General features: G+C 42.7%; 1 protein-coding gene across 1 annotated transcript in view; it reads right to left on the bottom strand.

Annotated features, from left to right (window-relative positions):
• Window positions 1-17,047, bottom strand: part of DNAH2 (dynein axonemal heavy chain 2) — a 114,714-nt gene that overhangs the window by 79,797 nt on the left and 17,870 nt on the right. Inside the window, exons 8-11 of the mRNA XM_023731099.1 lie at window positions 16,714-16,919; window positions 16,134-16,263; window positions 15,674-15,856; window positions 14,620-14,834 (exon numbers count right to left, since the gene is read on the bottom strand). Of these exons, the coding sequence (XP_023586867.1) occupies window positions 14,620-14,834; window positions 15,674-15,856; window positions 16,134-16,263; window positions 16,714-16,919 (734 nt within the window). The remainder of the gene's footprint in view (window positions 1-14,619; window positions 14,835-15,673; window positions 15,857-16,133; window positions 16,264-16,713; window positions 16,920-17,047) is intronic.

Consider the following 17,047-nt stretch of genomic DNA (forward strand, 5'->3'; position numbering starts at 1 on the left):
AAAAAAAAAAAAAAAACCACAAGGTTTACACACAGAAAAAAAAAATCTTTGATGTTATGAGGGAGGGAAGGGGTAGGGAGGGGAAATCACTAACTAGATAGTAGACAAGTATTAACTTTGGTGAAGAGAATGACAACACACAATATAAGGGAAGTCAGCACAACTTGACCAAGGCAAAGTCATAGAAGCTTCCTAGACACATTCAAACACCTTGAGGTTGAGGGGTTGAGGGCTGGAGACCATGGTCTCGGGGGACATCTAGGTCAATTGGCATAACATAGTTCACAAAGAAAATGTTCTACATCCTGTTTTGGGGAGTAGCATCTGGGTTCTTAAAAGCTTGCAAGTGGCCATCTAAGATACATCTATTGGTCCCATCACTTTTGGAGCAAAGGAAAATGAAGAAAACCAAAGATACAAGGAAAATATTAGTCCAAAGCACTAATGGACCACATGAACCACAGCCTCCACTGGCCTGAGCCCAGGATAAGTAGATGGTTCCTGGCTACCACCAAAAACCGCTCTGACAGGAATCACAATAGAGGGTCCCAGACAGAGCAGGAGAAAAATATAGAACAACATTCAAATTCACAAAAAAAGACCACACTTACTGGTATGACAGAGACTAGAGGAACCCCTGAGACTATGGCCCCCGAACATCCTGCTAACTCAGAACTGAAGTCACTCCCAAAATCTACCTTTCAGCCAAAAATTAGACAGGCCTATGAAACAAACAATAACACACGTGAGGAACATGCTTCTTAGTTTAATCAAGTATACAAGACCAGATGGGCAACATCTGCCCGAAAGCAAAGACGAGAAGGCAGGAAGGGACCGGAGAACTGAACAAATGAACACGGAGAGCCCAGGGTGGAAAGGGAAAGGGGGAGAGTGCTGACACATTGCAGAGATTGCAACCAATGTCACAAAACAATCTGTATATAAATTTTTGAATGAAAAACTCATTTGCACTGCAAACTTTCACCTAAAACTCAATAAAATATAAAATAAAAAAAGAAATGAAGATTTCCAGGTAAAGAAGGCATACTGAACACAGTTACTTTTTTTTTTTTTTTTTAACAAATACTGATTTTATAAGTTTGTTATATAGGATACTTCTGAGGTGCACTTATCAGCGGAGCTAAAGAGCTTTATAACACTTGCCCAAGCCAGACAGAGGCCAGGCCCAAGCGAGGCCGAGGGCCAATAGAGGAGGCCAGTGACTAGAAGAGCCAGAACGTGGCCTGCGGTGCAGTGAATTACTTAGTATGACCCTTCTAGCCATGCATAGCCTTGTAAGCCCCACACAATGATTAGGTGGGACTATGCAAATAAGGTGCTTGTGACTCACCAAGGGGATTGGACAGCTTGCTAACAATGCAAATAAGGTGCATGGAACCCTTATGGTGGTGGGACCATGCGAATAATTTATATGGAACCCTAATGAGGGGATTGGTCATTTTTGCCATCCAGCTAGGCTTACAAAGAGAGCCAATTCCAGAGCAGAGGGGGGACCTCACTACCAACAAGAAAGAAGATCCGGGAGTGGAGCTTGTCCTTTGGACTCTGGGTCCCTGTGCTGAGAACCTCCTAGACCCAGGAGACAGAGAGAGAGAGAGCTGTAACAATGGAGACGGCGAGAGACAGAAGCAGCGGCAGAGAAACGGTGGCATCAGAACCAGGAGACCAGCGTGAGATGGCACGGTGGGCTTCCCAGTCCATGGAGCTAGGTGGCTACAGTGGGCGTGCTGCCCCATGAAGTGACAGAGCTGAGAGCCTTCAGGCAGGAAGCTTTCGCGCAGAGTTGGGTGCCTCCGGGCACTTATCAGTGGAGCTAAAGAGTTTTGCAACACTTGCCCAAGCTGGGCAGAAGCCAGGCCCGAGCTGGTGCCAAGAAAAGAGGCCTACCTTCAGGAGCCAAGAGGAGCCTGTCCTCAGGGGGCCAAGGAGCTGAGAGAGCTGTCCTGCACTGAAGGGAGACTTTGCCTACGTGCTTCCTGATCCTGATCCCAAGTTGTAGCCTGTTGATTCTGATCACCTGTTACTTCCCTAATAAACACCATAGTTGTGAGTATTGTGCGTGAGTTCTGTGTAGCCATTGCAACAAATTATCGAACCCAGCAGAGTAGAGAGTGTTGTGGGAGGGACAGCTGGTGTCAGGATTGGTAGAAAGGTTGGAGAGAGGAGGTATGTTTTACCTCCACCTCATAGGAATCAGCCTTGGGCTGATGATCTTGATTCTCCTGCTCCCTTGCAAAGTTAGATGAGGCGGTCTGATGATACGACCCTGCCATTTTTACATTCAGCAGGCATAAAAATATATCAAAGATAGTGCTAGGGAAAAGGCTACGAAAGGCTTCATTTTCAAGCTTCATTGCTTTTTATAAAATTACTACAATTGAATATTGCTTTTCTTATCATTTGACAGTGACTACCTGAATATTCCAAGTCTTTCCAGTATATACAAATGGAATCCTCTATAATTCCTTTAATCTACTCAAATGCCAAATCTCTGGTACCATATTCGTGACCTCTCTGAAAATTCTCTATTTTACAAAAAACTAATATTGAAGTCCAGATTACTGAAAAGCTCTCGTTATAAAATAAATATCACTTTAGAGCAGAAAGCATGAAAGAAACACTGGGTTTGAGGCCAGTACACCTGATTTTGAATCATGACCCCTCTAGTTAATAGCTATGTGGCATTAGACCAGACCCAAGACCTGTGTCAACCTGTTTCTATCTCTGTAATGATACCTAAGATAAACATCATGAAACTACAAAGGATTATAAATGTAAGCAGCTTTCGTTGCTATTATATCTAATGGAGGTGTAAAAATGGCTGACTTCCTCTAACTTCACAAGGGGGAAAGCGAATCAAGATCAACAGCCCAAGGCTGATTCCTATGAGGCAGAGGTCAGACATGCCTCCGCCCTCCAACCTTTTTACCAATTCTGACATCAACCATCCTTCCCATGGCACTCTCTACTTCTCTGCTGGGTCCCATAACTTGTTGCAACGGCCACGCAGAACTCACAGACAATATTCACAAATATGGGGTTTATTAGGGAAGTAACAGGCTACAGTTCAGGTTCAGGAACACACAGGATATAGTTATTCAATCATGACAGCCTCTTCTCAGCCGTGCCCACAGGCACACCTCTCTCTGGTCCCTCAGCCTCTGCCTTGCTCAGGTAAGCATTACAAAGCTCTTTTAGCTGTATGGATAAGTGACCGGAGGCACCCCACTCCACCAGGAAGCCTCCTGCCTGAAGGCACTCAGCTTTCTTGCCCCTGGGTCAACACACTCACTGTAACCACCTTGCTCTGTGGGGCAGGAAACTCACCACACTGTCTCCTGCCAGTCTCCTGTTTCGGCTGCCTCTGTTGCCGCCATTTCTCTGCAGCTGCTTCTCACCATCTTTCACTGTCTCTGCCGTTACAGCTCTCTCTCTGTCTCCTGAGTCTAGGAGGAGTCAGCTCCGGGATCCCGGATCTAATGGACATGCTCCACTCCTAGCTCTTCTTTCTTGGTGGTAGTAGGCCACCCCTCCACCCCATCCCTCCATCCCTGCTCTAGGATTCACTGCTCTTTTAAGCCTAGCAGGATGGCAAACTGACCAATCCCTTCATTAGGGTTCTTCACATCTTATTTGCATGGTCCCACCCCAACAAGGGTGCCATGCACCTTATTTACATTATTAGTAAGTTATCCAATCCCCTTGGTGGGCTGCAAGCACCTCATCTGCATAGTGCCACCCAGTCATTTGGTGGGAGTTAAAAAGGCTATGGCTAGAAGGGCCATATTAATTCATTGCACCACAAGTGGTATCTGTGAGAAGAGGGTTTAGTATGTTAAAGTAGGATTTGATCATGACCTTTGTGCCAGGGACACCTGTGGAACAAATGACCAGGTAACTTTCCAGGGTTTTGTTTTGTTTTGTTTATCCTTAAGTACTTTTTTTAATTGTGGTTAAAAAAGTATATATATATATATATATATATATATATATATATATATATATTTTTTAACCCCAATAAAACACAAAAAACAAATCTATCTTGGAAGAAGTACAACCAGAATGCTCCTTAGAAGCAAGGATGGTGTGGACATGTTATCAAGAGGGATCAGTCCCTGGAGGAGGACATCAGGCTTGGTAGAGGGTCAGCGAAAAAGAGGACGACCCTCAACGAGATGGACTGACCCAGTGGCTGCAACAATGGGCTCAAGCATAACAACGATTGTGAGGATGGCGCAGAATCGGGCAGTGTTATGTTCTGTTGTACGTAGGGTCACTATGAGTCTGAACTGACTTGATAGCACCTAACAACAACAACAACGTACATATATAAAACAAAACATTTACCATTTCAACACTTTCTACGTGTATAATACGGTGACATTAATTATTGAACACATTTACTTTTGCTCCCTCCCAAAACCACTAAAACAACAGTAAAGGGTTTTTTGTTTGTTTAAGGCATAAGCTGGCAACTACTAGAAGCTGAAATAGACAAGGAAGGACCTCCCCCTACAGCCACACCCTGAATTAGGGCTTCTAGCCTCCTGAACTGTGAGAAAATACACTCTTGTTCTTTAAAGCCACCCACTTGTGGTATTTGGGTTATGGCAGTCCTCGGTAACTAAGACACCTCCTCTCACCCCAGCAAAAGACCAAAGGCTTATTGTCTGCAGAAGGCAATGCAGAGAAAACAGAGGGTCTTTAGACTGGAGATCCCTGGTCCAGTTTAACGTACTGAAAGCAAGGGGGTTAACTGACCATAGACATAGTGAATGTTAAGACCCCAGCTTTCTTTTCCCACCCAGAAACCAGAACCCCAACCGCTGGATCTACACTCTCAGGAGGAAGTTTGAAAGATCCTTTTTTGCAGCCCCTGACCAGCCTAAGAATGGTGCTAATGATAATGACATCAGGAGTTCCCCCTAAAACGGTGCACCAGATAACCCTACAGCAAGGCTCATGGTGGATAAGCCCACCACCGACCTGCTCACCGCAGCTTCCAGTCAGCTTTCCAGCTCCCTTCTCGAAACTATAAACAGGAAGCCAAGAAGCACAAGACATTGGTCTCCATCCTTCCTAACACAGAACATGGAAACCAAATCAAAAGATGAAAACAGCTCAAAAGAAACGGGGGGAACAGAGGCCGGGGCAGGGGTTGTGGGGGGAGGAGAAATACAGACCGCCTGCCAGTAGGAAAAACAAACAAACAAGCAAACTGGTGACTAATATCCTCCGAAAAATAAGAGAAACAAAAGAACATCCGTGAATCAAGCACAAGATGCTTTATCAAAGAACACTAAAGAGCTCTTGGAAGTGAAAAATGATAGCAGAAGGTAAAATAAATCAAAAGAAAGATATGACATAAGGTTGACAGAAATCTCTCAGAACACAGAGAAAGAAACAAAGATGGAAGGGGGAGAGGACTTTGTATGAAAAAAGGAATAGACAATGCCTCATTAATAATTCCATACTGATTACAAGTTGAAATGATGATATTTTGGGAATATTGGGTGAAATAACGGAGCCCTGGTGGCGCAGTGGTTAAGAGCTACAGCTGCTAACCCAAAGGTCGACAGTATGAATCCACCAGCTGCTCCTTGAAAACCCTATGGGGCAGTTCTGCTCTGTCCTACAGGGTCGCTATGAGTTGGAATTGACTCCACAGCAACAGGTTGTTGGTTGTTGGGTAAAATGTCAAAATTACTTTCACCTGTTTTTTTTCCCCCCATTTTTTAAATATAGATACCAGAAAAACTTAAATTACTTATGTGGCCCTCATCTTAAGGGTTCTTTGCCACCGCACATCCAGTGACCTTCTCCTCCCTCGCATTTCAGCAGTGCCCGGGCACACTCGGGAACCTGTGGCCAACCGGAACTCTCCACACCTGAAATAATCCCTTCAGACAGCCTCCTCCCTGCCACTCCAGCACCTGCACTCACGTTCTGTTCTCCCAATCTACCTGTTCTTTGACCTCATGGCCCCTGCAGGCCCCTGACCCCTGGTCTCTCTTCCTGCTCAGTCCCCTCCAGTTTCACTTCCTCCTCCACAGGCCCTGCAGTCGTCACTTAAACCACTCTCTCGCCAATCCTCACTCGCTTGGCTCATTCCTTTCTCTAAGCCACCTGGCAAAACCGCAACCCTGACTAAATCTAACCGTCCTCCCTGCGGAACCCACATGAACACAGCAGAGCAAGGCTGAGAAAACCACACAACCACTAAAGATTCAACTGGGCCCTCCATGCCACACTCCTGGGGTTTCCCTTATCCACTCTCCTGTCCTCACAGCTTCTACAAGTAAATCCCTTTACTCTTCTCAAACCTGGTCTCTCCCTACCCCTCAGCAAAAAGCTTCACCTCCTACATCACAGAAATAAAAAAGCTCCCTCTATTTCCTGCTATAAAACCTATAAACTTACCTGTCTGCGCACCTCTGCTTCCTTCCATTAATGTAATAGAGTCCCTTCTCCCATATAAGCGTAAACCCTCTTCCTAGGCTCTATGTTCTGATGCTATTTCCTCCTGCTTTCTCAAATACCGTCTCTCCTGCTCTCCGATACCTTCAACCTACTGGTTCCTTCTCGCCAGCATCTAAATGAGTCTCTACAATTTAAGAAGAAATAAAAACAGTCCTGCCTTGACTCCATATCCTCCTACAGGTACCACACTCTGTCCTCCCCTTCACAACCTATCTTCTTTAAGGTTTATTCTGGAAAATTCCCTCCACTTCCTTTCTTCCTATTTACTCCTCAATCTCCAGGAAAACCAACTTCCACTCCCCCTCACCCCCTCACCTCTAAAACGGCTCTAAAGAGTGCATGGTCCATCTCAAAGGCCAACTGCTACAGAGTTCCAGATAATGCTGTCAAGTGGGAATGCAGGCCCAGTGTTACCACATTTTTTTATTTTTCAAGCGAATGAATTTTTATATAAAATCTCCTGAATTTTAAATGTCACTAATTTAATTGAATAATAATCATAAGAGGGGGCTTCTGGATTGCATCTCTTGATCTCGGTAGTAGTTACAAGTGTGTTTATTTTATAACTATTTGTTAAACTGAACGTATAAGCTTTATGTGTTTTTCTGTGTGTATAATGTTTCATAATAAAAACACTTTTTAAAGGAAAAACTATTTTAAACGGTAAGATTATTTGTAAGAGTAACTGTGTACAAAATTAACTTACAAAAAACAAAGCTTTCCAATATAAAAACTATAACCAAGTAGACATTATAGTGGAAGAACAGAAACCAATGATAATTAAAATAAAAATAAAATACCAACATTAACAAGGAGTCGTATATGCATGTACATATGTGTGTGTGTGTGTGTGTGTGTGTGTGTGTGTATTTTTATGTGGAGCCCTGGTGGTGCAGTGGTTGTGTTCAGCTGCTAACCAAAAGGTCAGCTGTTCGAATCCACCAGCCATTCCTTGGAAACCCTATGGGGCAGTCAGAATCAACTTGATGGCAATGGGTTTTGTGTTTTGGTTATATCTTTATGTACACACACACACATATATGGAAAAAATGACTTGTGGGCATAAAACAAGATTTAAATAAATTGAAAAATGCTATTTTTTGAGAAAAAGACTCAAAATTACAAAGATGTTCATTCTTCTAAAATTAACCTATAAATTTTATCCAGTCCCTCGTCCTATAAAAATAAGAGTAGGACTATTTTTGGAACTAAACAAATTTATTGTAAAGTTCTTATGGGAAATAAATGTTAAGAATAGCCAGGAAAACTCCGGAAAAGGAGAGTAATGAGGACAATAATGAAACAGTGTGGTTCCTGCACATGAATAGACAGACATACCAGAACAGAATAGGGAGTCCCAAAATAGACACAAACACGCTTGGGAATTTGTTATATGATAAAGATAGCAGTTCAACACACGAGGTTGGGTCAACTGACTAGCCATCTGGGAAAAAAGTCAAGTTGCATCTCCACCTCTCTCCCTACACCAAAATAAATTTCAAATGGATCAAAGATCTAAATGTAAAGAATAAAGTCATTAAAACATCAGAAGAAAATATGGAAGATTTTTTTAAAAACTAAAAAAAAATCTTGAATCAAATCACTTGAACCATTTTTTTAAATCTGGTGGCTTTCCTATTTTTTTTTCAGAAAAGCAGGATTTTCTGCATCCCATGAAATGGAACTGTACTGTAACATATTATCAAAACTGAAAAAGCTATTAAAGTTTTTATGATAATTGTACTTTTTAATCACAAAGAATGAAAGGTCCCACAACATGGATGAACCTAGAAAACATTTTGCTGAACAAAATAAGTCAGTCACAAAAAGATAACATACTGTACGATCTCACTTATATGAAATAAGCAAATACATAGAAATCAAAGATTATTAGTGGCTAACAGGAGTGGGAGGGAGGGGGAAAGTGAATTTCTGCTTAGCGTACATCGAGTGTATGTTAACGATGGTGGAATAATTTGGAAAAGGATAGCGAGAACGGTTGCACAACTTGAATGTAATCAATGTCACTGAATTATACATGCAGAAATTGTTGAATTGGTGTATGTTTTGTTGTGTATATTTTCACCAGACACACACAAAAAAATTCACGCAACCTGGAGACACTCTCATGAAACTTTGCATTCTGAATGTTACTGAAATGTTATTTGGAAAGGATACTGAGGTGAAAATTCTGGAATTTTTTTTGTCTGTTCTATAGGCAAGCACTGAATTAACAATATAGGAGAAAATATCACATTTCAGGTTCTGCAAAGGATTATATTTTCACCTTCTTTATTGGGGAGGAATCTTCCAATGAAGGAAATTATTTTCAAGCTCTCATTTGTCTGTGATACAGGCTCTAGAGATCATGGAAGAAGAAATGCTGCTTTTTCAAACCTCAAAGGTCTCCACTAAAGTATGTGATATTTTTGAAACTGTGTCAAAATCCTTCGATGAGAATAAGCCTTTCTCAAGTAGGAATGAGCAATGGATCACCAGACATTTAAGGAACGCCTCTGAGGTAGAAGTGAAAGGCCAAAACAAAGGGGAAATTACTTCCAACCTAGAATTCCAAACCCAGCCAAATATCCAACGGTGGAGAGCAGAAAACAGATGGTGTCAATCATGCAAGAACTAAAAAAGTTTACCTCCTATGCACCGTTTTCAGGAAACTACTAAAGGATGTACTCCACCAAAATAAGGGCATAAACCAACAAATAAAAAAGACAAAGGATATAGGAAATAGAACAAGAAAAGAGGCTCAGAGAAGTCCCAGGTGACAGCTGTGTGGGAGGTCTGGAAACCAATCTGATCTCCCCAGACAGGAGGACAAGAGCTCCTGGAAGAGTGTCTCTAAGAAAAACATGAAACCGATAACATATCTGATATGTTAGATAGTGAGGAAAGTTTTACTGGCTGGTTGGGAAGAATTAATGATAGTGAAAGTGTGCTAACAAAAATAGTGAGGCAATTATTAATTCCAAAAAGAACAAAACTTTGTACAAGCAGTAAATAATACTAACAGAATGGTAATAAGATAAACACTGAATACCTACTTAATCAAAATTGTGTTACAGCTATACTAGGAGGGTGGGAGGTTGTGACTATGGCAACATTTCTAGTAGTATAAAAGTATATGTTCTTCTAACTGGAGGCTTTTAATTTGCCTCTGTTCCTAAACATTAGGGCCAGCCTACTTGGTGCTCACATTACACCAAAAGGTTTCTTCATTTCCTCATCTTGACAAGATTTTCAAAATAATTTTAAGGCAAATGATCCAATTTTAACTTGTCGGTCAGGTAATACTTTCCTAATGTGGACATAAACATTCTACGAGGAACCTTTTTCACAATGATGTTCAGTTTTTGCCAGAAGTTTGTCAATAAATTTTTGGAACGCCAATTTTATTTTACTGACAAACATGATTTCATATTAAAAAAAAAAAAAAAGATCTGGGAAATTATTTTGTAAAATTTTAAAAACTTATCCACAAACAAGTGGTCAGGCAGTAGGGTAGGAAACTGAGGCTAGCCGAGTTAGGTGCTAACAGCCCAGGAGGATCTGACCCTGGAGAAAGTGCTCTACGATTGGGGGAAAAGGATGAAGAGAAAGCCCTAGAAACAAAACATATACAGGCATCAGCGTCCCTATTCTGCTCTGGGGAAATTCCACTACACAGAGGAATTTTCTCTACACAGATTGATAACACAGCTCTGTTCAGCCAGGGTATAGACAACATCTGGAATATGTTTGTATTAAGTGCAATCTGTAAAGCTGGTCTGGCAGTAAAACTTGGTAAAAGTCCATTTAGATTTCAAAGTTCAAATATTTGGGATACAAGGTGGGATAAGGACACCAAAGCCCCTTTTGGGATAAAATAGGTGCTATTAGGGACTGGAAGGCTCCCAGAACTTAGGGAGTCAGGTAATTCATGGGACCATCAGGGCATTCAAAAAGTATGCTTATTTCAAGATCTTAACCAGACCATGAACACAAAAGCAAACCTGATAAAGTTTTATCTGCCCCTCCTTGGACTGTTTATAAGTTTTGGAAAAGCTGGAACTGTCTTGGATTTCTTTACTGGTTTGATGAGCCCAGACTTTTTGAAATCGTTCACTATGACCATGTTCTTTCCCATCCGTTATTTACTGGGTTGAGACAGTTTTATCTTAAAACCACAAAAATGTAAAACATAACATATTTCTCCAGAAGATGACTGCCAAAGGACAGGCCCACCTCTTCTATCTGGAAGAAGTATACAGCCATTATTTGGGGTTCAGATAAACCTAGGCCATAAACATTTGGCTCAAATTTGCTTATCAAGCTCTGTAAAGATTATGTAAAAGGTACTCCAGATAAGCATTTAATGTGTTCTTTGACAACAGATGATCACCAAACCCATTGCTGTCAATTCCAACTCATAGCAACCCTACAGGACAGAGGAGAGCTGCCCTATAGACTTTCCAAGGAGCACCTGGTGGATTTGAACTGCTGACCTTTTGGTTAACAGCTGTAGCACTTAACCACTACACCACCAGGGTTTCCCAGATGATCACAGCAGGCAGAAAGGTTGTTTCCTACCTTTATCCTAACTAGACGAACACTGTGCTCTAACTTCAGGTAAGCACACCTCAAGACAGCTGGGTGGCGCAAATGGTTATGTACTTGACTACTAGCCAAAAGGTTGCCAGTTTGAACCCACCCAGAAGTGCCTCAGGAGACAGGCCTGGCAATCTTCTTCTGAAAGGTCACAGCCTTGAAAACTCTTTGGAGCAGTTCTACTCTGCACACATGGAATTGCCATGAGTTGGAACCAAATGGATGGCAACTAACAATAGCAACTAGAGGGAGAAGAGTCCCTGGGTAGTGCAAATGGTTAAGGTACTTGGCAGTTAACTGAAAGGTTGGAGGTTCAATTTTACTCAGAGGCACCTTGGAAGAAAGTCCAGGCATTCTACTTCTGAAAAATCAGCTATTGGAAACCACATGGAGCACAGTTCCTTGGACACACATGGGTTCTCTATGAGTCAGAGTCAACTCGAAGGCAAATGATTAACTAGTAGAAAGAAGCAAGGTGCAGTAAGCCTAGTTTAAATCCTCCAGAATGGAACATTCAGAAACCTCATGGAAATTGGACAACTTGTAAGTTCAGCAATAGTGGACAGATTTACAGAACAGCCATACTATGGAATAGCATAGGCTGTGAAAAATAATTAAGTAGCTCTGTACATGCAGCCCTAGTGGCGCAGTGGTTAAGAGTTTGGCTGCTAACCAAAACGGGTGGCAGTTTGAATCTACCAATCCACCAGCTGCTCCTTGGAAATCCTATGGGGCAGTTCTATTCTGTCCTATAGGGTCACTATGAGTTGAAATCAACTCAACAGCAATTTTTTTTTTTGGTACATACAGGTGGAAAATCTGCCACACATACTGTTAACCTTAAAAAAACCAAGTTGCAAAACACTGTTTACAATTTTAAGTGTGCAATGTATGTTTCTAATTACATGGTAACCATGGTTACCTCTAGGGAGTGGAGCTGTGTGCTGGATTGCCACTTTTTCCTTTATAGACTTCTGCATCAATCTTTTTTTTTGTTTACAATGAGTATTTACTACGTTTGTAATTTAAAAATACCCAGTAAAGATGAAAATGATAAAAAAAAAAAACCAACAATATGGAACAGGAAAAAATAATTACAAAAAATACTCCAAATCCACAACTAGATGGTACCCGGCTACCACCACCGACTGCTCTGACAGGGATCACAATAGAGGGTCCTGGACAGAGCTGGAGAAAAATGTAGAACAAAACTCTAACTCACAAAAAAAGACCAGACTTAATGGTCTGACAGAGACTGCAGAACCCCCGAGAATATGGCCCTGGACACCCTTTTAGCTCAGTAATGAAGTCACTCCTGAGGTTCACCCTTCAAAGATTAGACAGGCCCATAAAACAAAATGAGACTAAAGGGCACACCTGTCCAGGGGAAGGACGAGAAGGCAGGAGGGCACAGGAAAGCTGGTAATGGGAAACTCAAGGTCGAGAAGGGGGAAGTGTTGACATGTCGTGGGGTTGGCAACCAATGTCACAAAACAATACGTGTATTAATTATTTAATGAGAAACTAATCTGCTCTGTAAACCTTCATCTAAAGCACAATAAAAATTAATAAAATAACTGTTCACTAAAATGTCAATTGATAAAAATAAATTTAGCCTTACACACATTAATAAACCACATATTTGGACTTCAAAAAAAAAGTCCAAATCACTAAAAGCAGTTACCTTACTGGGAATTTTTTTCTTCCTTCTTCTTTGGGCATTTTGTACATTTTCTAAAATGATAAATAAGTGTATAATTTCTATACTTTGTATATAGTAGTGTGTATAGTGTGCTTCTATTTACATAAAAAAGAATACTTACATAGCCATATATGCCTATGGGTGCATAGAATATCTAGAACGTTACACAAGAAACTTCTAAGACTATTTCTTCAGAGAAAAACTGGGTCACTGGGGGATAGCAGTGGAAAGGAGACTTACTTTTCGTTCTCTACCCTTTTGTAACTTTTGAGTTTTGTACCAGGTACACATGTTACCCCTTCTAAAAGGTTAATATTTAAAAAAAAAATAAAAAACTAAAACTGTTACACCGCTTTACTAAGTTTGGTTTTAAAATACTGTGTTTGCCAAGTTTCACGAGGCAATTTTTGTTTCGTCCTGCTTGGCTCCTTCAAGCCATACCTCACAAAACCACAAGCCCTGCTAAAGCCGGTCCCCAGCATCTCACCGGCCAAAGCCTTATCACAAACCTCTTACTTTCGCCTCCTTTGCACTCTGCTCCTCAACTGCTTCCTCATCTGTGTGGTTTCTAACATGTCTTTCCTCTCACTAATGCCTCCACCTCATCCCTCTTATCTGATACTCAGCACTCACTACTCCTCCATCTTGTTTCTTTTGCTTCCTTCCTCAGTCATAATTTGCTATCTCCCCTGGTGAGGCTGCCTTCAGCTGCCCAGTACACACTCAGTATCTTCTGTCCCTGAGACCCCACATCTTCAAACAGGCCTTCTCTGGCAAAGCTCCTTCTACATCTGCCTCAACAAATACACACTTTTTAAGAGTTGAAGCCAATGCTAGTAGCAACAGCCCAGGAGCATGGGAAGCAACTCTTATTACAGGGCATAGGTGAAGACAAGAGGGAAATAAAATCAATCAAGTGGAAAGTTATTTCCTTCTGATTAGGAAAAAACTTATCAGAAGGTCTGTAATCTCTGCAAACAGATGCCTTACATAGTTCCTTCTTCGTTTTTCTTGTCACATCTCATGTAGAAAGGAGGTGCTGCTCCCACGGTAGACCTGTTCACTGACAGAGTCAGAGCCTCACCCCCTTGAGGGCAGGAACTGTGCCATTTTATGTATTCCCTGAGCCTATCTTAGTTCCTAGCACAGAAGGCACTCATAATATATTTGTTGAATAAATTAGTAAAAAATTAATGACATTTTAAATAACTATAATGTTAAAAAGTCATCATTATAAAGTTGTAGGAGAGGGCATGACCTGACAGCCCCATCAAATCTCAAGAAGGCTCAGACCATGGTCCACAGTTTCAATGACTTAGCTGAGCCATCATGGCCATCTAGTGGCAAAACACCTAAATCACTGGTGTTGTAGGTTACCACCACCATCATCACCAGTTGCCATCCAGATTCTGACTTATGGCGATCCCATCATGTGTGTCAGAGTAGAATTGTTTTCCATAGAGTTTTCAATGGCTGATTTTTCGGAAGCAGATCACCAAGCCTTTCTTCCAAGGCACTTCTGGGCAGACTCAAACCACCAACCTTTCGTTTAGCAGCAGAGCGCATTAACAGTTTGCACCGCTCAGGGACTCCAGTGGGTTAGTAGGTTTTTTTTAAATCAATTTTTTGAAAAGACAGACCGTAAAATTAAAATTAAGAAGTGATAACAAATATATTACAGCATGAGAAAGAATTAGGGAGAAGAATGGAGAAAGGGACAAAGATATGGGAGTTAAGCTCTCGGGAGAACAGGAGAAGGGGAATGGCACCAGAGATAGGACAAGTATAGGGAAAAGGAGTCGGGTTGGGTCCTGTACTTGTCAAAGTTGACATCCAGCATGCCCGCCTTCTCCTGGCTGATGCATAACAATGGAGTATCCAGTCGCCGAATGCAGTCCTTGTCCAGCGTTGATGTCCACTCTTGGAAGGTTTTCCGAACCAGCTCATCAATGGCCTGAACCATCTGCTGGTAGGTGTGCACGCTCTCCTCTCCAGTGCCAATATGCGGCAGGAAGTGAGCACTAGAAAGGCACTGAGGGCAAAGAACCGCAGATGGGGAGAGTCTACTTGGCGCACTTCCCCTTGCTCCCATCTCCCGGAGACACACGCCCCACACAGGTTGCTATGGAGAGTGATTGATTTTGATGACATGTAGGGAAAGGGATGCCAAGAAGAAAGGTGCGAGGAAAAGAACAAGGCACGCTGAGAAGGGAGTCAAAATGAAGAAAGAAAAGCACAAAGACTCAGCTCAAGAAAAAGAAGGCTGTGAGAAGAAAGTAAATTACAGGAGGTTAAGGATTTAAGAGGTTCAATGTTAAAAACCAGTATCAGCCCTTCCTTGCCTCAGTCTTAGTCGCTGATTCTTTATAGGACTCCAGTTACCTGCAGGCTGCCTTATCCCCTTCCAGAACCAATTAGATGACAGCAGGTAAGTACCTCAATAGCTTAGGACCTACATTCCCAAAAAGTTAATTCTTTTTCTGTTTATTTGTGCCTGTTTTATAGGGAGGCCAGGTCCTATAAAGACCTCACCTGTCCAGGTCTCTGGACAATGAGGTTGTATTACTTTTCTGCTGACCCAGCTTCCCCAGTGCCGACCCTACTCCTTTCCTTCACCTTAACATGGAATTCCTAAAATGGCCCAGGTTCTTCCAGCCACACTCACCATCTCTCAGATCCAAAGCCATGGCCTACTTCACAGAAGGAGTCTGTCGCTCCCCTTGTCCGACTTAGTCTCTGATAATTAAAACTCTCTAGGGAAACTCTGGATGGATTGCCATCCCTCCCTGCATGCAGCGCACCTGACATCTCACTGAGGGCAAACCCTGACATCCCACTGAGGGCAAATTTTGGAAAAGGTTGGCCACTTACATTCATGACTCTATCGAGGCGACGCCGAAGGATCCGCACCCAGTAGGCGTGTCCGGAATACCTGGCCATGTAGGGCTCCAGGTGTGGCCATTTCTTGCTTAACTCACAGTTCACGAGGGCCAGTTCACTGTTGAACAACATGTAGAGGTCCACCGCCTTCTTGTCATACGTTCGCTTTATAGCCTAAGGAAGAAGAGGAAGAAGTGGAAGACATGCCCCAGGGATGCTGGCTCCCTCCAGTTCCCTCCACTTCCTCATCCTAGAGGAAAGCTACACTTCTACTGTGGGAGTCACACCCCTTAGTGATCTTGAAACTAAGGCAACAGAGGAATAAAAGTGCCACTGGCAACTTAGGACATGGGAGAAAGCATGGATGGAGGTAAGATGGGAAGCATCAGGAGGAACTAAAGCAAAGCAAAAGAGAACCAGGGGTCGAGGGAGTGGCCGGGGGAGCCAGCACCTCACGGGTTGCAAGCCTGTGGAAAGTGTCCAGCAGTAGCACTCCATGCTCCACATCGCGGACTAACTCAAAGGCTGAGGTGATCAAATTCTGAGTCATCACCTCCAGGTCCTTGACTCCAGCGCGGAATCTGTGCCGTTAGAGAAGTACGTTGAAATATGAGTGCCCTCACCTGTCCCTAAGGACATCCCCGTAGAGGAATAATGTGTGTTATTATGTACTGAGGACTTCCTAGGGGCCAGGCACTTGACTGAGTGCTTCGCATACATTCGTTCATTTAATCTTCAGAACAACGCAATGAGATAGGTTCTATTACCAATCTTATTTTATAGATGAGGAAACTGAGGTGCAGACTAGTGGAGTGCTTGGTCCAAGTCATGTATCTAGTATATGACAGGACCAGGGTTCAAATCCTGAAAGTCTAACTCAGGAAGTCTGAATCCAACCAGCCACCTCCTTCTCTTTCACTCTCCACTGGCCCTCCCCACCCCTGATTCTGTCCAAGTCCTTTATATACTCTTGCCACTCCACGCTGTTCCTTTCCTGCCCCCGGTCCCTGCTCCACCCCTGATCCTCTCACCTATTGTAGTCTTCATGCCAAGACGTGTTCTTGACGTCCAGGATGCCCCCTCGAACAGCTCGCAGCACGTGCAGATTTTTATGAAAGATGTCCTCAATCTCCAGCAAGTTCCGTGTTATCTGTGGCCCCTGAGCGCCAAAGAAGCAAGGAAGGGGACCTTGCTTGCCATCTTCCCAGCGGGCAAAGTGGTACTGACAGTCACATACCTGAAAAGAACTCAGTGTGAGGGCTCCTGTTTCCACTTCTGAACTTGAAAGTCCTGAGCTCTTTGGTTTAACTTAAAATCTCTAAAACCCGGGGAGGACCAGCCAGATGCAGGGGGCTAAATGGGATG

This window comes from Trichechus manatus, unplaced genomic scaffold, assembly GCF_000243295.1.
Source record: "Trichechus manatus latirostris isolate Lorelei unplaced genomic scaffold, TriManLat1.0 scaffold00040, whole genome shotgun sequence".
Lineage (NCBI taxonomy): Eukaryota > Metazoa > Chordata > Mammalia > Sirenia > Trichechidae > Trichechus > Trichechus manatus.